A 25828-nucleotide genomic window follows, 5' to 3' on the forward strand; every position below is an offset into this window, starting at 1 on the left:
GTTTTGAGGCAGGAAGGTCAAGGGGGCCCTGGAAACGAGCCTAACTGAGGGATCAGGGTACCAGGAGTGATGGTGTGGTACAGGCACAGGAAGGCACACAGCTCAGCAGGGCAGACTTTATTAGTGATATCAGTACAGCAGAGGTGCCCATGGAGCAAAGGGGAGGGGACCCATGCCGGGACCGGTCCCCTCCTTCTGCCCCTGCAGGACCCTGCGAAGATGGGGCCTGGCCTAGACCAGTTCCTCCCGCTCCAGTGGAAACGTGGCGGTGGAGAGCCTGGGGCTGGCCTCGCTTCTTGCTCCTCTTCTCATCCACCCAGTATTGTCACTTCCTTGCAGGATTAGATCTCCCTCCCAGCCCCTAGGCAGGGAACCCCAGCTACTGGGGAGGGGCAGCTCTGGGGGGGGGGGGCCCTGAGGTCTAAGAATAACCTGTAGGGCCCCTCCCTGCCCCGTGCCCTTGAGTTCCCTGGGGCCCAATGCAAGCAGGTGGAGGGAGCAGAGGGCTTCAGGGCGTGTGCGCCCCCAGCCGTTTGGGCTTAAGGGAGCCCCACAGCGACTGAACGCCCCTGCGGACGGTCCACCCTACACGCCGCGCAACAGACTCAGCTGGGGGTGCCGGGAGGCAGGAGGTGGAGGCCTGGGAGCGGGCATCCAGACACTTCTGGTAGCGGAGCTGCAGAGAGGCGGGGGCGGGGGGGGGGGGCGGTCACGCTCCAGCCTGCCCCGTGTGGGCCGGGGGCCACCGCTCCACCACCCTACCCGCTTACCATGCACGCAGCCTGCACGGCCTCTGAGAGGCTGGCAGCATTGGGCTCGCACCAGAACATGTGGCAGCAGAAGGAGGCTGGGCCGGCAGCCATGATGAATGCAAACGTGTGGACATCTCTGCCCACGGCCAGGAAGGACAGGAAGCGCACTCGGCACTCCCCCAGCACTGCCTCCGTCTGCGGGGAGGGGAGCCAGTTGGAAAGGAATAGCCCGGCCCTCTTATACTGGGTGCGTCCATCTTACTGACGGCCCTTCCCCTCATTTCCGGTCTCCCCTCCCTGGCAAGGCCCCTCCATACCTTCTCCACCCAGGTCTTTACCTGCTGGTGCAAGATGGTGAGGGTGGCAGGGGCCACGCTGACGTGACTTGGGGTCCACTGCTCACGGCTACTGGAGGACAGGACCGATTCCAGGGCCCCATTTATCACATCTACCCCTGAAAGGTAAGGATATGAACATGGCACTGCCGGAGGTGGAGAGAGGATACCCCCGCTGTACGCTAGACTTTCCAGCTCTGCCCAGTCCAGCCCAGGGCCTTTGCTCCATCCCCACTTCACTAGCCTACAGCCCCGGCTGCTGCTGTATCCCTTCCTTGGTACTCTCCTGCTTGGCTTCAGTGACTGGCACTTTTCTAGCCTCTTCCACCTTGAATCCTAAGCTTGGTTTGCTTCACTGACTCTCCTTCTCCAGCCTCCTAGGCAGACTGACCCCCCAAAGCTGTCCTCTCCATACCCTGCTCTCCACATTCAGACATTCCAGCGCTTCACACCACAATCCCTTCCAAATCAGCCCCTATAAGCCAGTCCTATCCAGTCCTCAAGACCCAACCTTCATTTTTGTTTTAAAGATTTCCATTTGAGGAATGTTTACTCTTGTGTCATACCAGTGCTAAGTCATTACAGTGCACTATGTCATCTACAATCTCACAAAAGATCCCTTTATCTCCATTTTATAGATAAGGAAACTGAAGCTCATAGAAATCAGGTAATAAACCTTAGGTCACACTAAGAAATGGGGATCTGAAGGTAAGCAGTCTGATTCCAGGGCCTGGGTTCTTAACCAGGCCTCTCCCCTGCCCCTTGCCTATAGTCCTAGTTTCGGAACGAGAGTGCTGTCAAAATCTTAGTTGTGGGCTTCCCTGGTGGCGCAGTGGTTGAGAGTCCGCCTGCCGATGCAGGGGACACAGGTTCGTGCCCCGGTCCGGGAAGATCCCACATGCCGCGGAGCGGCTGGGCCCGTGAGCCATGGCCACTGAGCCTGCGCGTCCGGAGCCTGTGCTCCGCAACGGGAGAGGCCCCAGCAGTGAGAGACCCGCGTACCGCAAAAAAAAAAAAAAAAAAAATCTTACTTGTACTCAGTAATTTCTATGAGTTGCTCAAAAGCCAAGGAACGCAAGGTTCCTGGCCTTTAGATCAATCAACTTTCCCTTGTAACAATATCTCCTCTACTTATAACTGCTGCTAAACATTTCCACCCGTGCGCCCCACTTTTGCTTGTACTCAGCAGAGAACCAAGGCAGGAGCACACCGGCATGGTGGGGCATGGGTTCTGTTCCCTGCACTGCTCGTGAGCTGGCTGTGGCATCTGGGTACCATCGCAGTGAAGAACTTAGGGTGAACGATGCCAACGCAAAAGCACACACCTCTGTGGTCTGCTCTTGGGCCCTCGTGCCCCTTTCAGTGCCTCTGGGCTCCCACCAGGAGCAGAACACATGGACCCTTTGAGGGCAGAAAACAGATCTTCCTCGAAAGTCCTCCCTCTTGGCCTTGCTAGCCTTACCTCTGGCTGCATCAAAGCCAAGCTCCTCTCCTAAGCATGAGGGACTCCAAAAACTGGCCTCATCTGATCTGTCAAGCTTCATATTTTACTGCTCCGTGAGCTTCAAACGATTTATGTAGCATTATTAACATCTGATCTTGGCGAATGCCCAGCGAGGCAGATGGGGAACACAAAGTAAGAGAAGAGGATGCCCTTGAAGGACAGGCTGTAACTGAGGGAAAAGCCTCTGTCTAGAGGGCCCTTCCCCTCTTGACTGTCTGCGAAACTCCCAATTCTCACGCCTCAGAGTTCCCCCAGGGCCCACCTGGGAGGCCTTCCCTGCTGTAGGGCAGAGAGGGTGTTGCTGGGACAACTCTCAGCATATCTTGTAACTGCTGGGAACCCTTTCTCCACACTGGGCTGTGGCCACCTCAAGGACAGAAACCAAGTTTCATTCATGTCTGTGTCCCCAGTCCTAACACAGGGATTATCTACTGAATGAATTCCAGATGCTTGAGCAAGTCACCCGCGAGGCAACATGGGCAAATGCACCCAAACCGGTATAACCAAGCAACCCAGAAGCCACAGGAGAGTGACAACACAGGCAGGAGTGGGTGGGCCAGGGCAGCCTGCAGAGGGCTCAGATGTGAATGACATTGATGCCAGTCAATGGAAAAGCTCAGAGATCATGCGTGTAGACCATACATCAAACTGCTTAATAAGCAGATGGAGCTGCGGAGGTGGCACCTGGCCCCAGGATGGGGAGCAGCAGCATGCAGGTGGGGAAAGCAGTGGAACTAGGTGGCCCGGAAAAAGTCTATTTGGTAACAGCTCAGGACTGAAACCTACACCCTGACCCCAGCCCCAAGCTCCCAATCCCCCTTATATCCTTATTTTTTTGTTGTTTTTGTTTTGGTTTTTTTTTGCGGTACGCGGGCCTCTCACTGCTGTGGCCTCTCCCGTTGCGGAGCACAGGCTCCGGACGCACAGGCTCAGCGGCCATGGCTCACGGGCCCAGCCGCTCCGCGGCATGTGGGATCTTCCCGGACCGGGGCACGAACCCGTGTCCCCTGCATCGGCAGGCGGACTCTCAACCACCGTGCCACCAGGGAAGCCCAATGTCCTTACTTTTTTTCCATCTCAGTTGTAGCCTTCTAACATACTATATAATTTACTTATTTTATCTATCCTGAATAGAATGGCAGCTACTTGAAGGCAGGAATCTTGGTCAGTTTTGCTCATTACCACCAAGAACCTAGAGTAGTGCCTGGCACAAATGAGGCACTCAATAGTCATTTGCTGATGAACGAATGATTAATGAGTGAATATTGCAGCTTCAGGAGGGACCAATGTTAAACTCATGGAGGTTAAAAAGGGAGCACAAATAAAGCATGAAGTGGGACTTCCCTGGTGGCGCAGTGGTTGAGAATCCACCTGCCGATGCAGGGGACACAGTTCGATCCCTGGTCCGGGAAGATCCCACATCCCACATGCCGCGGAGCAACTAAGCCCGTGCGCCACAACTACTGAGCCTGCGCTGTACAGCCTGCGAGCCACAACCACTGAGCCCACGCACCCCAACTACTGAAGCCCGCGTGCCTAGAGCCCGTGCTCCACAACGAAGAGGAGACCCCGCTCTCCGCAGCTAGAGAAACCCCGTGCGCAGCAACGAAGACCCAATGCAGCCAAAAATAAATTTTTAAAAATAAATAAATTTATAAAAAAAACAAAAATAAAGCATGAAGTGAGTTTAGGGACTACTGTGTGAAAGCTGTGGCTTCCGCAGAGCAGACCCACTGAGCTGACGGACGGCAGAGGGGCCGGCGAGGGCTACAGACAGTTGCTTTAACGTGGTGAGAACTTATGTAGTGGCAGGGGGACAGGGGAGTAGGGTAGTAACTGCAAGAGGCATGAAGTTGGGGGTGAGGGAGAGGAGGAAACTAGCACAAAGGTGAAGGGCTCAGCCACACCTCCTTCCTGCTCCCCCAGCAGGACTTTCTCGCCTGCGGTGGCAGTGCCACGGAATCCAATCCACTCCTCTCTGCTAATCCAGGCCTTCCTTCAAGCCCCAGCTAAATCCCCACCCTCTCTAAGAAGGTTCCCTCACTGAATGGAAGGTGCTGGTCACTAGTCAGGATGGTTTGAGAGGAAGAGCAGAGAAATGAAGATGACCAGGGTTAGAGTCCTTGGTCTGCCATCTCCTGGGCTACGTCATCTGAGGCATTCTTTCATCTGTGTGTTTGTTTATCCATTCACCCAACACTGTCGAGTTCTTCCTAAGTGTCTTTTGACATGACACCCAAGCATTTCTTCAAGCCGTCTCTTTTTTTCCCCTCTGACCTCACTCCTCCACTGTCCATTAAATGTTGGAGGGGCTCACCGCCAGGCCCAGGCTCGTTTGCCTTCTCGCAGTGGCTGCCCACTTTCCGGGCTCGATCTTCTTCACACTCGTGGCTTTGATTACCTCTCTAACCCAGTGGTGCCCACACTTGTATCTCCAGCCCAGACCCCTCCTCCGTGAATCCAGATGCCAATGTGAGTTTGCCACTCACCTTCCTGAAGGCACATCAGACTCAGGATGCCTGAAAACTGAACTCAAACCTCCAAACCCAAACTGGCCTCTTCCAGTGCTTCCTACCTTTAGAGAATTGCACCACTATCCGGTTAGCTCCGAAAGCCAGGGGTCAGTCTTAGTGCCTCTGCCCCTCACGCCGCATCCAAACAATCACCAAGGCCTCTGCTGACTTTAACTGTCTAATCGTCTCTTGAATCCACACACTCCTCTTCAGCCCCAGCACAGTCCAAGATGTTCTCATTACTGGCCACAACTACTGCAAGGTCCTCCTGGGTTCCCCACGTCCCCCTCCCCCTGCTGAGCAGCCTTCTCCACTGGTATAGCCAAGGTGAGCGGTACAAAACTCAAATGATTATGCCTAGCGCGCTCCAGAGAAATCCTCTTATAACTCCCTGCCGCTCCTAGGACGAAGAACAAATCACTAACGTGGCCTACAAGGTCCCGCAGGGCCTGACTGCCGCCGAGATCCCAGCCTCATCTGGCACGGCTGGCCTTCTCTCAATGCCTTTGAAGTACCAAGGTGCCTCCCGTGATGGGTCCTCACACCGTCCACTCTGCCTGGAGCGATCCTTCCCACTTTACTCCTGTCTCCATGCCACCTGGCCACATTAGATCCTACTCATTTTTTAAATCTCAGTTCAAATGTCACTTTCTCAAGTCTTTTAGGACTCCCTAGCCTAAATGAGGCTCCTCTGTTACACAGTTTCATAGCATCTTGCTACTTTCTTTCAGCGAATGACTCAACTTGTAATTTGACATTTATTTATGTGATTATTTGATTTATTCCTCTTTTTTTCTACTGTAATCTCCTGTAACCTCCATGAAAGCAGGGCTGTGGCCATTGTTCTCCCAGGACCTGGTACATGGTAGGCTTCATAGGTATTTGCTAAGTGAATGAACAAGTGAATAACAGGTACCGTAAAAGCACTAGAAACGTGAGTGGACCTAACAGTCTCTAGCCTCGGCTTATCTATAAGATGGGCATCATCATAATCCCAACCTCACAGGATCCTCAAGGATTAAGTGACACATAAGGGAGTACTTTACAAGCAATAAAGCACGTTGACAGGTATGCTCACTGCTTCCTCTCTAGATGCTCACAGCCCATACCCAACCCAGCCCCCGGCTGCTCCAGCGTTTCCAGTCATCGAAGACCCGCCTCCCAGCCTAACCAAAGCTTTTCTGTGGGATTCAGGAGTGGGTCTCCCTATATGCCCGGTTCACTGGTTCCCAGTGAGTGAAGGCAGGGTACGGAGTGCAGCTGGGACAGAAGTACAGGAGGTGGGATGCATTTTGAAGGGCAGGGAGACGTCAGCATGAGGAAGGTCTGGTAGAAGGGGCACTGGGAGGCAGAGGGTGGGAGCAGAGTTTGGGGATCAAGGAGGTGGTCCCTGCGTGAAAAAGGACACACATACCAACAGGCTTAGCAACAGGCACGTTCCCCAGGTAATAGACTTGGAACTTTTGTACCAACTCATTCTTAGGCGCTGGGAATTCCACTGCGGGGAAGAAAGGAGAGGATCAATCATAGCGGCAGACCTTGCTCACTGCCAGTCCCCACCACCAGGGTATAAGCTGGACATTCACCTGGCCAAGGCCCTACCTCCACCCCCTCCCCCTGCCTCCCTTTAACCAAAGTCCCTCCACTTATTTGACCCAAAGAATTGAGCCTCCATTTTTCTATCACTCTGTCCAGTAGCTCGTGCCTCTTCTTGGGTCACCCCACCCTTGCCCACAAAGCTGAGGCAGACCTGGCAGGGTTGTGACACTGACCTTGGAAAGGGACATCCACAAGTTTAGAGTGGTCCAGAGAGAGTCCATTTACCAAGCAGCGGGCGTTGCGCCGTTCGGCCATGATCTGCGGAAGGGGAAAGGGGGAGGGGAAGAGCGAGGGAGAGTGTGTTAGGCTTCACAGCCCTGGAGCCCCCCACCCCGCCTCAGTGACCCCACCCGCATCCTCGTAGAGCAAAGGTGGCAGCTAGCCCAGGGTGCGGAGGGGGCCGTGCCTTAGAGCAGATCTCATGCAGGCTGGTGGCGATGTTCTTGGCAGGTGCCTCACAGCGAAACACGTGGCACTTGAGCATCTGGGTCAGCTTATCGCGAGCCACGTAGGCAAAGTCCCTGTTGGGGGGAGGGGCACCTCAGCATCTCCCAGTGCCGTCCAGTGCCGAGCCTCATTCCGCCCCACCCACGCCCTCCCCATCCATCGCAGCTCCTCTAGGGCTTCTGCCCTCGGGATGGGGTGCTGCGGGTGCTGCCTCCTGGCCGGAGGATAGACAGGCAAGCATGCCGAGGTCGAGGAGGACGGGCGAGCACAGCGGGCAGGAAGGGGCAGGGCAGAATAGGGGAACTTGGGTGCTTCATGGCATCTGGTCCAGGTGTGGGAAGAGGAACGGTCAAGGCAAATTAGGCATAGTACCTCTCTCTGGGTCCGGCAGCACAAGAGAGGCAAAGAGCAGAGTTAGGGAGGAGGGCCCCACTCTGACTGCCCGCCCCCCCAGGACCCCTGGCCCTGCTCCCACCTTCCGCTGTCCCGCCCGACGCCCCACACGCGAATGCTGACGATGGGCTGGGCGTGCAGCAGGGCCTGACTGTGCGGCTCCACCAGCTTTAGCGTCTCATCCTCCAGCTGTAGCAGCAGATCCTTTCCCTGCAGGCCCAGGAAGCGGACGCTCAGCGGTGCCCCAGCTGGGAAGGTGGCTGAGCTTTGCCACTTCCAGCTTGAGGGAGGGTGAGCCGCAGCTCGAGGGCCCTTGCTTTGGTGTCGGACCAGCCACCCTGCAGCCTCCCTCTAGTAAAGGTCCCACCTGTCACCTCTAACGAGACTCCTTTTATCATCCCCATCGCCGTTAAACAACCGTCTCCCAAGGTCCCAACGTGGAGTCACACGTCCATCTCACAGGCTGTCACCTGGCGGGTGTGCACCTCCCTCCCCAGCCCTTGGGGCGGCAGCTGGGCTCTCCCAGCTCTCACAGTTCCCTTCACTTCTCCGTTGCCCGGCCCCCCTGCCAGCTCAGGCCCTCACCTCCCCCCAGCCCCCAGACATGGGGTCGTGCAGATTGTTTTTGTGGTAGGAGAGCTGACGGATGCAATTGTTGACTGCCACACTGCTGCGGCCAGGGGCCAGCTCCTCCTCCGTCATCTCCACCCAGCCAAGGGAGCGCACGGCGAAACACTGCCAGACACAAAACAGGGGGCGGGAGATAGAGGCTCTGAGCTAAAATCGGAAGAGCCCCCAGCCCAGGACGCAAGGAGGTTTGCTGAGACCAGAGGAGTTCCTGACTCAGAACACAGTGGGTGGGAGGGTATAAGACTAAGAGGCTCTACAAACAGGATATAGTTGCAGGAGGGGTGCTGGTCTCAGAGGAGACCCCTGCCAGTCGAGGAAGCATCTGAGCCAAGCCTGGAACGGCCCCCTGCCAGGCCACGGGACTGGTTGAGTTAAAAACTGAAATGCCTCCCACTCAGACACAGGGGTCTCTGCTGAGACTTCAAGAGCTCAGGATCTGGCAAGCTGTACTGAGACCACAGAGGCCCGCAGAACATGACCCAAGGGGCATTCCTGTACACAGGGGGGCCCAACGTGGGAACGGGCATTGGTCTTGAACAAACCTTGATCCCTGGGTTGGCATTCCGTGGGGGCAGCTTCTCCTCCTCTTGGGGCAACGGCTCTGGGCTGGAGGCAGGTGGTAACACTTGGTACAGGCCCCCAAACGGGGAGCTGTCCCATGGTCCCTTCCAGACAGACCCATCCCACTGTCAGCCCACTGTGTCATGCCTTCCCACTTACCTGAGGCTCTGAGCTGGGAAAGGCAACGTCCCCTCCTCAGGGTCCTTCAGTCCCAAATCCATCGGGGCCTCCTCACTGGGCTCATCCTTGGGAAGGGGAGAGAGGAATCAGGACCAAAATGATGCCCCTTCTCCAGCTCCTCCATTGTGAAGGAGGTCCCCTCACTCACCTTCCAAAATTCTCCATCCTCGAAGCCTTCTCCATGCGTGAAGCCGGTCCAGGTGAGCTAGGAGGGGTGGGAGCCAGGGGTGGGTGGCTCATCTAGCAACAGCAGCGCCACCCTCCCCCCCGGTCAAAACCAGCAGGCCCGCGAGCCTCACCTGGGACTCCTCGCGGGGGCTGCTCCCCTGTGATGGGGAGGCCTGGCCCGGGGGCTCCCACTGAGTGGTCCCTGTTGGGATGTGCCAGTAGTAGGTCCCTGAGGTGTCCTGGACCCTCATCCATCCAGCTGGCAGGTCGGAATCCGTCTCGAAGGCGTTCGGGTTCCAAAAGGAATCTGCTAGGTGGGGGGTCTTGGTGAGGGTCTGCCCACCCAACCAGCAAATCATGGGTGCTATGCCCAGTCCCCTCCCAAGACCCCATGGTGGAGGAAGGGCAGGGGAAGGGCTCCAGCACAAGGTTCCTGATCCTCCTAGAGCTTGAAGTCTGGAGTCACAGCATGGGGGGCCCCCAGCGTGAGACGTGACTCAGGTCTCCTCCTGGGCTCTGCTCCTGGCTAACATGGCCAAACAGAGGGAAGGAGGGAGGCAGAGAGAAGGGAAGGAGGTTGAGTGACCCCAAATGACCTCCTGTCAGACATATCCGGATCCCAGGTGCACACACTTAGCGGCTCCTGCACACACGGGTGCACACAGACATACAACATATACAAGCCCTACGACATACCTGTGCAGCCACCACAAACCCAAGGGCGTACACACACAGGAGATACCCGCAGACAGCAGGTATCGCATACAGGTGCACGCGCACGTGCAGGGGCAGACACACACACACCAACTCCAGCCATCCACTGATGCGGCCACCATACACAGAGGAGCGCGCACACACAGCGATACAGTCCAGCCCCTGCCACATGTGTGTGCAGAGACCACACCCACAATGACCCCCAAAACATGTGTGGGTACCACACAGACACCGAATACACATTCAGACACACAACATATGTCAGCCTCTGCCACATGTGTGCAGATACCGTAGACACCCACAACCTAACCCTTGCCACACACGACTGCAGGCGAACATTCCATGCACATGCACACACACCACGCACCTGTGACATAGCCCCTCCTCCCCCGGCAGAGCCACGCCACTCCGGCCCTGCAGCCCAGCTCAGGCCTCCACCACTTCTGTGCTCCCTGCCAGCCCCGCCCCACATCACGCCCGGGGCCCGTGCTGCCCCTCACCTGGGCTACTGTCCTGCAGGACGATGGCCAGGAAGAAGTCCTGGGAGAACATGGCGCTTGTTCCCAGCCCCTCCTGCCTCCACCCTCCCTCCTCACAGCCCCTCCAGCCCAGCCAGCTGGGCTCACAGCCTGGTGCTGGGCTGCAGAGAAAAGCTCATCCCGCCCCCTTCTCACCAGGGCAGAGCGCCTGCCAGGCAAGATCCTCCCCCGCCTGGAGCTCACTAGGGAGGGGCCAGGACCACCAGGTAAGGGGACCCCACTGGGGTGGGGATGTGGGGTAGGGCTCATGAGACCCCAGCCTTCCCTGCTCACATCTCTTCTTTCTAATCCTGCGTCCCCTCCCCCCAGTCCTGAATCTCCATCCCACCCCAAAGCGGTCACCTCGGTGCCACAGTCAAGCCCAGTCTTAGGGACAGCAGGAGGCTCAGGCCTTCAGGAATCCCCCAGCTACCTGGGGCCCTGCAAAGCCTAGAGCTCTCAGTACAAACAGGGTGTGGCTTCAAGGCTCCCGGGGATCCCTCCCCTGCCCAGAACCTGCCCAGCAGTTCGAGCAGAGAGTGGGCTTCAGGGGCTGGGCCCCGGCAAGCTTGAGGCTGGGCTTGGGGCTTCCCAGCACCAACCCCCCCTCACCTGCCAGGGCCCAGCTAGGCTGCAGCGTCTCCTCGGCAACCGCAGCACCAGGACCGGCTGGGAGCGCCCAGACTGCTGACGTGCTTCCCGTTACCAGGGAAACCAGGAATCCTGACTGGTCCAAGAGGCAGCACTGAGGGACAGGCAGTCCCCAGACCCAGGCTGCTGGGCAAACAGGCACGGAGGGCTGGGAGTGGGCGTGGTTACACCAAGGGGGCTGCATACCTGATGTGAGAGTCATTGGAGCGAGGTGCCTCACTGCCCTCAGCTTCCAAATGAGGTGGGCCCACAGAGGAGGGGCTCTTCTTGCCCATCCAGCCTCTAGGTACCCATTACTGCCTCTTTCCCCCCCACCCTCCCCTCCCCTCAGGCCCTAGGGAATTAGAATGTCCGCTTTTCCCCAGAGACCCTCCATCGTCTTCAGGGCTCTCCCACCAAACCTTCCAGGAACCCCACACGCAGGGCAGCCGTGCTCTGCAGAGCCACACCTTTCTTCCTGAAGGGTCACAGACCCCTTGAATCTGCGGACCAGTTCACCATCTTCTGACTGAGTCACACACACCAATCCATCTGCCATCCCTGTCAGCCTGCACCTTCTTGCTTCAAAGAGCTTCATCCTTCCGATCTGTCCTGGAGGGGCCGCTCTCCCCCCCTGACCATCTGGGAGGCCCTTCTGGAGCTTGGCACGTCTCCCTCCAAGCACAGCCCCACCCCGGCCTTTGCTTCCACAAGCACGCATTTATTCAGGAATGTACACTTTCACTCCTGCACCAATTCATTCTGGCGCTCCTTCACGCACTCAGAGGTTCATGTATCATTCATTCACCCACGCATGCCTCCCAGGCTAAGCCAGATGTAGTCATTTGCTCAGGAGTCAGGAACGCTCTCCTTTCCCCACCCCCATGCACGCCCGTAGTCCAGACTAGTATCTTCTACCTGGGTCAATGCAGCAGCCTCACGAAGGGTCTCCCTCTCCCTGTTTAGTCTCCTCCAGTCTGAGCTGCAGGCTACATCCCAAATGATTGTTCCAAGATGCTAACCTTCTCTCCAGTTGAATCCTCTAATTGTTTTCTCCTTGCCCTCAGGATAGAACCCAAATTCCTCTACAAGGTTTGTTTGCTGTTATGAGCTCCTAATCGCCTGCCTCTCAGCCTTACCTCTGACCACCCTCCATACCTCTGGTCTCTCTCTCCCTGCCTGGGACACGCCCCTTATTCTCCCTGAGCCCAGCCTCCCTCCCCTCAATCTTGACCTGGCACCAGCCACTCCTCCTTCCAGCATCAATGTAAAGGTCGCTTCTCAAAACTGACCCACCCCCTCTCCCCAACCATGCACACAGGCAGGGTGCGGGATGTCCCTCCTGCACCTCCCCCACCCCAGGGCCCAAACAACCTGTTTACTTCTGTCTCCACCCTAGACTGTGAGTGCCATTGAGGGCAGGAACATCTGACCCCTGCAGTATATATTCTTAGCATTTAGGACAAGGCCTAGCAATGAGTATGAACCCAACACAGTGGGTTCCCAGTATGAACCCAGCACAGGTAGGAAAGTTCATTCATTCAACATTCATCATTTGGTCATCATTCATTCATTCATATACGTATGCATGCAATCAACAACTTGGTGGAGATCCTAGGGTGGGAAGGAGAAAATAATGTTTGCTCAATTCTACCACATTCCTACAGGAGCCCAGACCTCCTCTGTGGCCTTCCTGGTCATAGCAACACAGTTACAAAAGAGGCAGTGGCGCAGCCCCTTCTGCTAGCAGCCCCTTCTCCAGCAGAGCTCGATCCTTGCCCATCCTCTCGCCACCCCAGCTCGCTTGCTGAGGTCACTGCCCACACCCAGCATACCCTTCCCAGCTCTTCAGCAGTTCTGTCCTCCCACTCCCAGAAAGCTCATAGGAGCGGCCACTACAGTGACCATTCAGGGGCCCCAGAGCAGCCAGGCTCTCCATTATTTGGCCCAGATTCACATCCCCTAAGGCAGAGGTTGCAAATAAGCAACCTGCAGTCTGATGTAAACCTCAGATAGATTTTGTTTGGCCTGCATGGTGCTTTTTTAAAAAACAGACTTGGTTGCTAACATTTAGAAATTGGGATGTTTCACATCAATATCTAGTTTTCAGTTTCCCTTGAAAAGTTACATGAACTGGCTCCATTGAGACTACATTTCCCCCCACCTAACCCTATAAAAACCAGCTGGAGTGGAGTAGTAGCTGTTCCCTGCAAAAGGGACCCAGGCGATGACCACTGACTGCCGCTAACATCCCCCTAAAGACAGGCAATCAGACTTTGTCCTTGGTAGAATTACTCAATACCGCCTGTGAAGTGTTCTTACAAAAACAAAACACAAAGAACCCCTCAAATCTGAATCTGATCAAGGCTCTAGAATTCACTGTCAATTTACAGGAAATCCAGGGAAAGAGGAACATGTTCAACACCACACAGGGAGGGTCTGCAAATCCAGACCACGGAAAGCCCAGGGCAAACAACACAGTGGCTTCAATTAAAACAACAACAACAAAACACCGAGCAAAAATAGAGAGATGGAGGAATAATGTATAGATCAAAAGAAATCTTGACGTATTGACTATCAAAAGGTCTGTTCCTGGGCTTCCCTGGTGGCGCAGTGGTTGAGAGTCCTCCTGCCGATGCAGGGGGTGCGGGTTTGTGCCCCGGTCCGGGAAGACCCCACATGCCGCGGAGCGGCTGGGCCCGTGAGCCATGGCTGCTGAGCCTGCGCATCCGGAGCCTGTGCTCCGCAACGGGAGGGGCCACAACAGTGAGGGGCCCGCATACCGCAAAAAAAAAAAAAAAAAAAGGTCTGTTCCTATTTGGATATTGATGCAATGAATCAAACTTTTTAAAGAGTGGGGAGACAACTGGGAAATGTAAACATTGACTGGATATTCGATGATATTAAGGAATTATTGCTAAATTTCCGTAGGTATGATATTGATATTGTGGATTTTTTTTCAAAAGAGTTTTATCTTTCAGAAAGGCATGAATGAGTGGGGACTTCCCTGGTGGTCCAGTGGTTAGGACTCCGAGCTTCCACTGCAGGGGGCATGGGTTCGATCCCTGGTTGGGGAACTAAGATCTCGCATGCCGCACGGTGCAGACAAAAAGAAAAGCATGAGTAAACATTTACCGACATATTTGCTTCAAAATAACTTAGGCTGGGGCCCAGGAGTAGGTGCGGGTATAGATGCAGCAAGGTTAGCCACGTGTTGCTAATTGTTGAAACTGGGTCATGGGTAAATCAGGCTCGTTATTCTATTATTTTTGTATATGTCTGAAAATGTCCATAGTAAGTTCTTTGAAAGGGGATGACATGCTGCCCTTGGCTCATCTGAACTGCATGCTCCCTGCAAAGGTCCCCCAGTTTGGGGTCTGGGTAAGGTGCCTGCTGCCTGGTGTGGGAGGAGTCTTTCCTGACACTAACATCCAGCCCAGGCTTGTGGCCGCAGCCCATTATCTCTGCCCCTTGCTCCTCAGCCGTCTGCATCTCTATGTGACACTAGCAAATGCAGAGACTCAACTTATTTAAATGGGACACATTTAATGGTCAATCCTGGGAGTCCTAATATCTATCCCCCCCACCCCAACAAAGCATATGTTTATTCTTCCTTTGCTTCCTTTTAGTCAATATCTTATTCCTGACTAAACAGTACTCTTGCAACGTCCAGTGTGGTGCTCTGCACACAATACCCCATTCTTTTCCAAATAGACCTCTGTGGGGAGGAGCTGCCTCTAACTAACAGCCCGGAGTGCACCTGGGCTCACCGTGCTGTAGGCATCGGTGGCAGCTAGGGCCAAGAGCTCGGGTCTGCACTTGGGCTTGGTTTAGATCTCAGTTCTACTGTGATCTCAGACTGTCTGTGACCCTGGGAAAGGACTAAACCTCTCCAGGCCTCTATTTTGTCACCTGTAGTATGGGCATAAAAAAATAGGATTCCATACGACAATGCTGAGCACAGTGCCAGTACCTGGTAAGTGCCTCATACACAGACCTAGGCCACCATCCACCGGGAGTGTGGGAGGGTGGGTCTAGTGCTTGTTCAAGCACTCTCTGAACGTAGGGGCCATGTCCTTCAGGAAAACCTGGGCGTGGCCTGCTGAGGACTGAGGATACAGGCTCTGTGACTCACGCCCAGGCTGGCCCTCTGTATGGAGGGACCCCCCCCCCCCCCCCGCCCTCTCGCCCTCCCACATTCCCCACAGCAAGCTCCACAAGGTACCTGTGTCCTCCGGGGAGCCATAGGAGGGGCTGCCCTGGGATAAGGTGGCCCAGCTCGAGTCCTCGTCACTGGCCGCGCTGTTCCGCATGCCAAACAGAAGGCTGGCACTCTTGCTATGCTCTCGGGGGCCGTCTGCGAGGGCCTGGGGCCCGGGGGGCACCTCCGCACTCCCCAGGGGCGCCGGCAGCCCTGGGGGAGAAGACAAGTCGTCCTCGTCCTCCTCCTCGTCCTCGTCATCCTCCTCGGCCTCCCCTGCTGCCTTCTCCTCTCCCTCCTCTGGGCCCTGCTCTCGAGTGCCGATGATCAGGCCGGGTCCTCGGAGCCCTCTGTTGGCCGCATTATGGGCGGAGAGCTCCAGCTCAGAGTACAGGTGCATCAGGCCTTTGGGGCCCAAGGGTGCCATCTCGGGCTCCTGGCTGGCTTCCTCAGCCAGGGTCAAGGTCACGTTGCGATTCTGGTCACGGTGGGCTGTGGCAGCCCGCCGGAGCTGGTTCTGGCCCTCCTTTAGCCACTTGGCATTGGCGGGGCCCGGCTCGGGTCCCCCCCCCTCCCCCATGGCGCTGCGCAGGTCCTTGGGTCCCACGGCCGTGGCCTGCAGCTTGGCGTTGAGCAGCTGGTTGTGGGCAGCGTGCAGGGGCAGGGGCAGGCTCAGCGCGGGGCCTCCGTGGCTGTTGGCATTAATGGCCGACTGGCTCAGGGATGATGGAACAGACATGGCCTTGGCAGATCCTGCAGGCAGGGAGGGGAGACCACGTTGAGCCTCCAGGTCAGGATAGCAGCACCCCTGCTTCTGTCCCAGGCCTGTGCCCTGCACCTCCTCATCTCCCTGCGCTCAGCAGGCCAGCACACACCGCTGTGTCCGCTGAGCTATTTTCCCAGGAGAATAACTGGGCTCAACTTCTGTCCGCCATCACCACCACCACCGGCTCAAACCCCACCCCCACTGACAAGGCCCAGGCCCACAGTCCACCCCATCCCCAAATCCCCAGCGCTGAGCTTGCTGGGATAGCACAGCCAGCCCCTGCTTTGCCCTCACTCCCAACTGCAGAGACGCCACACAATGGCTCTCTGTGCGTCCCCACCCCCAGCTCATCCAACTGGGGCTTGCTGTGCCAGGGGCACAGATGGTGAGGGACTGGCTCGTGTGTTCTGGACACTGGACACTGCCTGCCCCCTTCCTCCTGCCACACCGCTATGCACAGCCCCGCCACTGTGAGCTCCCCACGCTCTGTTCCTATCGTCATAAATCGCTGGGTCCAATCAGCCCCCGAGCTCACCCCATCCTAGAGACCATGAGGACAAGAGAGAATGAGCATAGACCAAGCCCTCAAGGGCAAGGTCCTAGGAAGGCAGGTCATAAAGGAAGGGCCTTCAGCTCCAACTCGTGGTTCCTTTGACCAGTTGAAGCAACATTTTGGTGACTGTTTCGATAAAGTATCTCACCTCGGGTATCAATTCCTCTGCCAGCCCCTATAATGCCCCATGCCTGGGTCACTGCAGGAGTCTTTGATCTGGACCCTCCAGCCCTTCAGGTCTTTGCCCAAATGTCACCTTTTCAGTGAGGCCTTCCCCGGATACCCTTTGTAAATCTGCAGGCCACCGGGGCCCCTCCCAGCAATCCCCAAACTCCCCCCAGCACCCAACACCACCTGACAAGCTAAGTTATTATTTACTTTGTTCAATGATTGTCTGCTCATGACTGTAATTTCAGTTCCATGGTGGTGAGGATTTTGTCTTTCTTGATTTTTTTTTTTCAATGTAGTATGCCTAGGGCTTAGCACAGTGCTGACACAGAGCAAGAACTCAATAAATATTTGTTGAATCAGTGTAGGAATCTGCCCTCCCATCTGCCCCAGGCCCCATTTTGCATCTCCTCTGCCAGTTTCAGAAAACATACTCCGGTCGTGTTACTGTGTCTCAACCATTGCTCACGATGCCCCAACCAAACTCCACCTGCCCTTCAGGTGAGGTCTCCTGTCCCACAGTGAAAGTCCACCAGTCCTATCCCCTCGGACCCCCTCCTGCATCCTCAGAAGCGCTTCGTGGATCACCTTCTCCTCCGATCAGCCAAGCCCATCACCCTAACGACTGATCTCACCCTCAAAGCCCCATTCCACCCTCCCCATCTCCCTGACCTTCCACTGCTAGGCTTCTCTCCTTCCCTGACCCCGCTATAATGTGCTCACTCCCTGGACCCTCCCTGGCCACCCCCTCACAGTTTATTCTCCCTGACCAACCGTTATCCGACTGTGTCTCCGCCTGACCCTCTTAGACACTATCCTCCCCTCCCTGATACCCTCACTCAGAGGTCTCTTCCTACCTGACCTCCCCGCAACATGCAACTCTCCCCTACGGACCGCCTCCCAGGCACACCTTCCCCTCAGACTCCCGCTGCACAGTCCTTTCTCCTCAGTTTCTTACCTGAGCGCTCTCCACCTGCCTGTGTGCCCTGAGTTCTTTCTCTCCTTGAACCCATGGCCCCAGTGTTCTCTGTCTCCACAGCGCAGCTCTCAACCCTGAGCACTGACAGCCCGGAGGTGTTTAGGCTGCCCCGCAAGGCTCTGCCGTCTCTCGGGTGCAGTGCCGGGTCCTGGGGCAGGGGCCATAGCTCGCCTTTCCATCACTCCTATCCCCTCAGACCCTAGCACAATGCTATGCACACATCTGTGAAATAAATGTGAGAAGGTCCCTGTCCACATGTCTGCCTCACGTGTAACCACCTGCTGGTCTGCTCGGTATGGCTCCACCTCGGCAATGAGAAAGCTCGTGGCCACCAGCATAAATGAGAAAGACAGACGGCCCTGTCTCTGCCCAGAACCACAGTAATCTTCCAGAAATGGAAACCAGATTGTGTCACTCTCCAGCTCAAAAAGTCAGATGGCTCAGGACTGCCTTTAGGATAATGTCTGTACTCGTTAGCAGATCACCAAGAGCCTCCTTGAGCCAATGCCTATGACCTCTCGGGCCTCCACCCCGTCCTGCCTCCTTCCCACCTTACACTCCAGCCACAGGAAGTATGGTGGATTCTAGAACACGTCACACTCACATGGCCCTGGCTCTTTGTTTACACTGATCCCTCGGCTTGGAATCCCGTCTCCCCTTGTGAGGACCTCTTATGTTTCACTACTTGGCTCAGCGGTCAAAGCTCCTAAGCAGTAAGTCTTTTCTGTTCAGTCCCCTATCCTCATCCTCACGTGCCCATTCCCTCCCTGGCTCACCATACCCAGTACTGCATTCTGTCCGAACATCTGAGACCCTGTCTCATTCAACTTCGCACCCCATTAGCAAAGAGAGTGTGCTGTGCGTCTGCACAGAGTGGGCCCCTGGTCAGGATGGAGGGGTGAGAGGAACAGGAACTAGAAGCTCAGAACTAATTGGGGATAGACACTGAGACAGGCTTGTGTGGCCTCATGGGCTGGGGATGGGAGTGTCAGGGAGGGTGCTGGAGAATGATGAAGGGTCCCTGAGCAGGAAGTAGGATGGGGTCCTGGACAGGTGAGGCCTGAGATCTAGGAAAAAAGGGAGGGAGGGAGCTAGCTTAAGCCGATACCCTAGCTCAAAGGCTTTCCTTTGAGTGGCATCTCCAGGAGTTTCAGGAGATGGAAGGCCCCATGACTCTGCCACACTCAGAGCATCACAGGGGTACCAGGCCCTTCTCTGAAGCAGCAGTGTACGGAGCCAGGTTTCTCAGTGTTCAGGCCAGGACCAACCTCCTTAGCATCTGGAAGTGTGGTCGGGGAAGGGCACGTGCCCCGTGAGGCTGGGACAGTGAAGAACCAGGGTGACTGCAGGGCAGTCATGGGGGCAGAAAGCACTGGGGGAGGGAAGGGGGAAGTTCTGCTGTGTGAAGAGTGCTGAAGCCTGAGCGCCTAGCCCAAAGCAGTGCGGTCTCCTTCACCTCACTCTTTAAGGTCAAAGGATGACCAGTTGCCCAATACCTTCAAGAAGGGGCACAACCTAGCCTCTCCCCTCTCACTGGTGCTACCCATACCTGGAGCCTCTCAAAGGATGGAAAGAGACAAATGAATTCTGGCTCAAGGCAGGCAGCTGGGCGGAGCCCTCAGGGGAGGAGCTAAAAGAGTGGCCACTAAGCCTGAAGGGGCTGATAGGAGACCACACTGGTAGACAGGCGAGGCCTGCTCAAGGTCAATGGTCTTCTAACCTGACCACTTACTATATGCCAGGCACTGTGCTGGGCATGGGGGGAGAGTGATGAGTAATAAAGAAATGACTGTTCCCCGAAGGAGCTCACAGTCTAGCAGGGAAACAGTCACTGAACACCTCGTTACAATGCAGTGTAATGGCAGTACCTGGCACTCGAAGCACTCCCTATTTGTTGAATAAGTGATTGACTATTTTGATGGGGAAAGAACAGGGCACTATAGGAGCCCGAGGCTTACTTTGACCGAGACATTGGCGAAGACCTGCCTGAGACAAGAACACGACTCTCCTTGGACCACCCCCTTCACCATCCCTCCCTCTCAGAGGATGACCCCCAACGCACTCCCAGTTCACGGAGGAAATGGCAGCTATCAGCCAGAGAACATCCTCCAACCTACAAACTCAGCACCTATCCTTTTACCACCTTTTTCCTAAAACCAGTTGCTTCACGTGTCACTTAAATCCCTCCTTTCATGCCTTTCCAGGAATCGTATGCCACTGTTAATCCATGTTTTTCTTCTACCTAATCAACCACTCCTCAGCGGGATCCACCATCTCCCGACTTAAACACAGAGTCTTTCTTGACCTGACATTCTTCCAGCGCCACTTGCTACTCTCTTTTCTCCCCCACATCCGCAAACTTCTTGAAAGAGCTGTCTTCACTCATGGCTGCCGTGTCCTCACCTGGGTCTCACTCTTCAACTATTCCCAGTCCTGCTTCCACTCTCAACATGCTTCAGTAACAGCTCCTACCAAGGTCAACATGACCCCTGTGTCATTTAATCCAACAGACCCTTGGAGTGCTCACCCTGGTTGTACTCTCAGCAGCATCTGACACCATGGGCCTCTCATCCAGCTTTCATCCATGGCTTCCACACAGTACATCTCCTGGTTTTCTTCCTACACTCTAGTTACTGCCTGGTGGTTTCTTACACTCCTTTGCTGGCTCTTCATCCTCCGCCAGCCGTTACACGCTGGAGTTTCTCACAGCTTGTTCTTATGCCCTTTTCTCTTTCTCACCCGATATTCGACACAGGTATTCATTCATGCCCGTAGCTTCAGGTGCCCCCTACAAATTGATGCTTTCCAAAAGTACACCTTCATTTCAGACCTCTCATCTGAGCTCTAGACACACACATTCAACTTTCTACTCAACATCTCCACTCGGATGTCTCAAAGGCCTCTCAAACCAGCATATCCACTCATGTTTCTCTCTCCCACACCTTAACTGGTCCTTTCAGGATCCTGGCTCATGGAATGACATGACCACCAGCTCTGTTCTATAAACCAGAAGTAGCAATACCATTCTATTTTTTTTTTTTTTTTTTGCGGTACGCGGGCCTCTCACTGCTGTGGCCTCTCCTATTGCGGAGCACAGGCTCCGGACACGCAGGCCCAGCGGCCATGGTTCACGGGCCCAGCCGCTCCGCGGCACATGGGATCTTCCCGGACCAGGGCACAAACCTGTGTCCCCTGCATCAGCAGGCGGACTCTCCACCACTGCGCCACCAGGGAAGCCCAGCAATACCATTCTTGACACCACCTTCTCCCTCACTCCCCACATTCAATCCATCCCCAGGTACTGACGATTTTCTATCCAAGAAAAATTTTTGGACTTGATCGACTCTCTGCATCCACTACCGTCAAGAGTCCACACCAAGGACAAAGACTTTAAGATCAAAATTCCTAACATGCCCTCGATTGTCCGGCCCAGCCTTCCTCCTCCAGCTTTGGCACTCTGCTGTCCAGCATCACTGGCCTGCTTTTGATTCCTCGAAGACATCATGCTCTCTCTTTCCATCAGGTGTCTGCACGTGATTCCCTTCTGCCTGGACCCTCCTTCCCCTACCCTCTCAGTCTAATTCCTTTGCCTCTTAGGTCAAATGTCATGTTCTCAGAGACGCCTTCCTTGACCCTCTCTCCCTACCTCCTAGTCCAGTTTAGGTGGTGCTCTTGTGTGTTCTCAAGGCACCATTCACCTTTCCCTTCATGGTATTTATTACATTCGTAATTTTATTCTTATCTGATTTTCCCCTTAGACTGTCAGCTCCATGGGGACAAGGACACAGCCTATTTTGCTCGTAATTATATATTCAGTGCCTGACAGTACCTGGTATATATTAGGCGCTCAAAGTATACTTGTTGAATGAATAAATGATCAGATAGTTTTTTTTTTTTAAGGAAAACACTACGTTAGAGTATTAAGAGGAGGTAGGCAAGAGGGTATCAGAGCAATCAAGGAAAAAAGGGGGGGTGTGGCCTAGATTAAGTTTGGCAGCAGTGGGTAAGATGCAGTGAAATGAATGGATTTGTAAAATACTTAGGTAGTGGATGTAACAGAACTTGGTGACATAAGATGTACAGAGTGAGAGAGAGAGACATTAATCTAGAATGTGGCCTAGGATTCCAGCTTGGGTAGCTGATTGGAAAGTATCCATTTCTGAGAGTTGAAGGAGGAGCAGATTTGAAAGAAGGGGTAGAGAGGGAACATAGGAAAGATAATACAGCTTGGGATCAGTAAGTCTGGAAACTCCTGTTGGATTTCCAAGGGGATGTCATGAGGCCAGTTGGATATTGCATCTGGAGTTCAGGAAAGAGATCTGGGCAAGATGTATAAATCCGAGAATCATATGTGTGTGTGTGTGTGTGTGTGTATATATATGAAATTTGAAGCTTTGAGAGTGAATAAAGGACCCGAGGAGAAAGTGCAGAATGAGCGAAGATGGCCCAGGAAAGAACCAAGCGCCTCGCCAGCATCTAAAGAGAGGGGAAGGAGGTAGCAAATGAGATTGAGGAGCAGACAATGCTGCAGGACAGAAACCAGGAAAACATTTCAAGGAGAGCTGACGCACACCACTAATACTAGAAAATGGAAGGCGGATAATAGGAAAGTGTCCATTGGAGTTGGCCACATGGACATCTCCAGTGACCTTGGCTTGAGCAGTTTCCGCGGGTGCAGAGACAGAAGACCAAGTGAAGTGAATTAATGGGACGTGAGGAAATAAAGACATCAAGTGTAGGCGAGGTTCTGGCTTTAAGGAGTGGAGAGAGCTGGGCCTCTGAGGTACTGGGAAAGCAAGAAACGCACAGGCAGATTCAATAGGTTCGAAATATCCTCTGAATTGGCAGCGGGAAAACTGCTCCTAATGGGTGCTCCTGCCAGTGCTAGGCCTCCTGGCCGAGGGGGGGCCACAGCGGCCCCAGGGCACACCCCTCGGTCGCCGAGGGCAACAGAATGCGGCTTGACAGATGCCAGGCCTGGGACCCTGCAGGAATCCGTGCAGCCTCTGAGCTTACCTCACCACACGTCCTCTTCCCAGTCCTTGACCTCCCCTCCCCCATCCCCTAGTCCCCATCCCCCATCCCCCCACCGCCCCTCGCTTCCCTTCCCCTGTTCTCGCTCCCTATTCATCCCGGAGAGGCAGGAGGTAAAGGTCGGGGAGGGGACGGTGTGAGGACCGAAGTAGAGTCCGACCTTGTAAGGGGGAGAACAGGAGGGTAGTCGGAATACGCGGTGGGAGGGCCGCGCGCGGGGATGGGGCCTGGCGGGGGGACGCGGGCCGCCGCGGAGCTCGGGCTGCGGGGTCCGCCGGCCACTGGAGGCCGGGATCCGACCGCCCGGGCTGGGTCCCGGCAGGGGCAGCTCCTACCTGCGCGGGGAGGCCCCAGGCCCAGGTGGCGGAGGTGGCTCAGGCTGCAGGGCTCGGGCTCCGCGGCGGCTTCTCCATCACAACATCCCCCGCCCAGGAGCGCGCGGGCCGCGGGGCCGCGCCCGGAGCAGCGGAGGCGCGCGCGGGGCAGCGGGTGGGGGGAGGGGCGCCATCTTGGGCCGGACGCGGGCCGGGGAGCGGGAGCCCCTCGGCGGCGTCACTGGTGGCAGCCGAGCGGAGGGCCCCTCCCTGCGGGACCCTCGGGCCTCGGTGAGTCCAGCGGCCCAAAGCCCCTCGCCGGCCGCCATCCCTGCGCCCGGGTCCCACGGTTCCAGAGCGCTGCCCCAGCCTCCGCCGACCCCCGCCCAGCCCGGCACCGCCCTCCACCACGAGGCCTTGGACTCACCCTGTGCGGCCCACAGGGCCCCGGCCCCGCACCCCGGCGGGGCGACTCACCGAGGGGTTGGAGCGGGAGCGGCTGTGGCAATGCCAGGGCCGCGGCCGCGCGGGGAGGGGCTCCGAGGAGGCAGCCTGCTCTGCTCTTGCGGCAACACTCCGTGACGTCCTGGTGGAGAAGCGATGAGGGCACAGCGTTGGTGATAATAATAGCTCTTATTTAGTGGCCGCTTACACGGTGCCAGGCTCTGTGCTAAACCCGTTATATGCATTCGTCCTCACATCAGCCCTGTGAAGTCGCCACTATGATCATCCTCAGTTTTCAGAGGCAGATGCTGAGGTTCAGAAAGGTAAAACGACTTGCCTGCAGTCACAGGTAAGTGGGGGAAACAACCTGGAACCCAGATGTTTCTTAACACCCTACCACTGCTGCTGAACATGAAACTGTGACACCAAGGCCTTGCAGATGTGAAGAATGAATCGCTCCCCGGTGGAAATTCACAGGAGGGAAGGAAGAAGGGGGAATGTGGACGAAAGGTGTGAAGGAAGGAATGATGGGGCCCAATATTGCACAGACTCCCTGGATAGTGAGATAGTTCCCAGTGGTCAGGTCAGCGGCACAGAGGCTTTCAAAGATAGTGAGGGGGAATATTACCATCCAGACCCTCTCCTGGCTCATTCCTCTAAGGCAGACGATTTAATTTATTGTAACTACTAAGTACTGAGCAACTGACTCAAGATGCCCTCAAGGTACCTAAAACTAAAAATGTCCAAATCTAAATTCATTGTCTCATCCCCTTTATTGACCTTCTAAGAAGTTTCACTGGGGTGAAAAAAACCCTCCCCAGTGCCTGTGTGCACGAACACGAACACACACTCATACACACACACACTCACACACACACACACACACATGACTGGATGCAGCTCCACTTTATCCATCCCAGTGAGTGGCACCACCATCTACTGCTTGCCTAAGCCAGGAGCCTCAAGGTCATCTCTGACTACACTTTCACTTGATTTGAGGTGAATATAAATGTCTTAACTTTTTGTTATGGAAAATTTCAAATATATGTAACATAAGGAGACAGAACAGTATAATGAACCCTCATATACCCATCATTCAGCTTCAAACATTATCAACTCCTGGACAAGAATTTATGATGACTTGACAAGCTTCTATGATATATGAATCATGTACCAAGTCCCAAGCTAAGTCCTAGGGACCCAAAGATGAATCAGATTTAACTGTCACCCAACCTGGAGGGGATAACATGTGACCTTTGTCCTTGAAAGGTGAGTAAGAGTTACCCAGAAGAAGAAAGGTGTCCTCATTCATTTGATCATTCTCTCTCAACAAATCATTATCATGTGGGAGGCACTGTCCTTGGTGCTAGGAACTTGTAAAGAAACAATATTGAGTCCTTGCCCTCAGGGAGCTTGAATAACAAGGGAAAGAGATATTAAACATATTAGAAATGTGATGAGTATTTTGAAGATGTACATGATGCTATGTGAATGGACTAAATTTGGTCTGGGGAGGTTTGGGAAGGCTTTCATATGGAAGGGCACTTATGTGAAGGGAAGGGGTGAAGGAGATAGAGGTTATCCAAAAGAAGAGAAAATGATTCCAAGTCAAAGGGGAAGTCCAATAATGGGTGGCCGGTATGGGTGTGGAGAAGAATGGCATAAGGTGAGGTGGAAAGATGGACAGGTACCAAATCAAGGAGGGCCTTGTATGTTAGGCTTAGGGTTTTGGACTTTATTTTAAGGGCAATGGAAAATCAACATAGAGTTTGAGGCAGGGGAGGGACATGTTCACCCTTGCATTTTAGATCACTTCTGGCTGCTAAGTGGAGGATAGATAGGAGGAGAGCAAAACTGGCAGGGTGGGGACCAGTTAGAAAGCAATTGATATAGTCTAGGTAGGAGATGACTATAGTGGTGGGAGTAGGGATGGAAAAAATTGCATAGGTTTAATAAATGTTCAGGAGGTGGAATTCACAAAAACTGGTGATCAGTTGATTGATCGGCTATGGTAGTATAAAGGGAAGGATGACTTCCGGATTTCTGCTTGAGCAAATGAAAAGAATCCAGAAATATTGCTCATTTACAAGCAGCCCATCAGAATACTTGTCTTGCCAGTCCCATTGAACAGAATGGCTTCAGTATCCAGGGAAGTCTCTTCAGGTAATCAGAGGTTCGCAGATAGGATGGTCAGGATGGGGAGAGGAGTCTACTTAGCTAAGATGAAAAAAGTAAAGTGTGCAGTTCACACACAGTGCAGTGTGACCCACACACCATCTTCCTGAATCCCTGATCTCCTAGGTCTGCAAAGCCTCCTGATCAGTGGGGAGTCAACCTGTGCCCTTCATCCATCCCTTCTCTATTGTATCACATCCCCCTTCTGATGCTTTCTAGAGCAACCAATAGCCTATGAGCCACCTCGGAT

General features: G+C 54.8%; 1 protein-coding gene across 5 annotated transcripts; it reads right to left on the reverse strand.

The window, feature by feature from the left end:
- Positions 1-102: 102 nt before the first annotated feature.
- Positions 103-23535, reverse strand: APBB1 (amyloid beta precursor protein binding family B member 1). 5 transcript variants are annotated; one of them, XM_033862437.2, is made up of 14 exons: positions 23437-23535; positions 15170-15898; positions 9214-9392; positions 9063-9119; positions 8894-8979; positions 8716-8779; positions 8129-8278; positions 7626-7753; positions 7110-7224; positions 6877-6961; positions 6519-6602; positions 1091-1206; positions 771-947; positions 103-676 (listed from the first exon to the last, which is right to left on the reverse strand). In XM_033862437.2, exons 2-14 carry the CDS (start codon positions 15882-15884, stop codon positions 509-511), a joined length of 2124 nt encoding a protein of 707 aa, XP_033718328.1. In that variant the 5' UTR covers positions 15885-15898; positions 23437-23535; the 3' UTR covers positions 103-508. The 5 variants fall into 5 exon arrangements, with proteins under 5 accessions (XP_033718328.1, XP_033718329.1, XP_033718326.1 ...); XM_033862438.2 differs by having other exon boundaries at positions 9214-9389; positions 23387-23516; XM_033862435.2 differs by having other exon boundaries at positions 23387-23516.
- Between the last annotated feature and the right edge of the window lie 2293 nt (positions 23536-25828).

This window comes from Tursiops truncatus, chromosome 8, assembly GCF_011762595.2.
Source record: "Tursiops truncatus isolate mTurTru1 chromosome 8, mTurTru1.mat.Y, whole genome shotgun sequence".
NCBI lineage: Eukaryota > Metazoa > Chordata > Mammalia > Artiodactyla > Delphinidae > Tursiops > Tursiops truncatus.

Excerpts from the sequence above, each read along its gene's own strand:
- APBB1 (XM_033862437.2), bottom strand. The coding sequence starts at position 15,884 with ATGTCTGTTCCATCATCCCTGAGCCAGTCGGCCATTAATGCCAACAGC. Across the intron at positions 8,279-8,715 it reads ATGCCAACCCAGGGATCAAG|TGTTTCGCCGTGCGCTCCCT; the intron begins GTTTGTTCAAGA and ends TGTGTCTGGCAG. Across the intron at positions 7,225-7,625 it reads GTCGGGCGGGACAGCGGAAG|GGACTTTGCCTACGTGGCTC; the intron begins GTGGGAGCAGGG and ends TCCCCCCAACAG.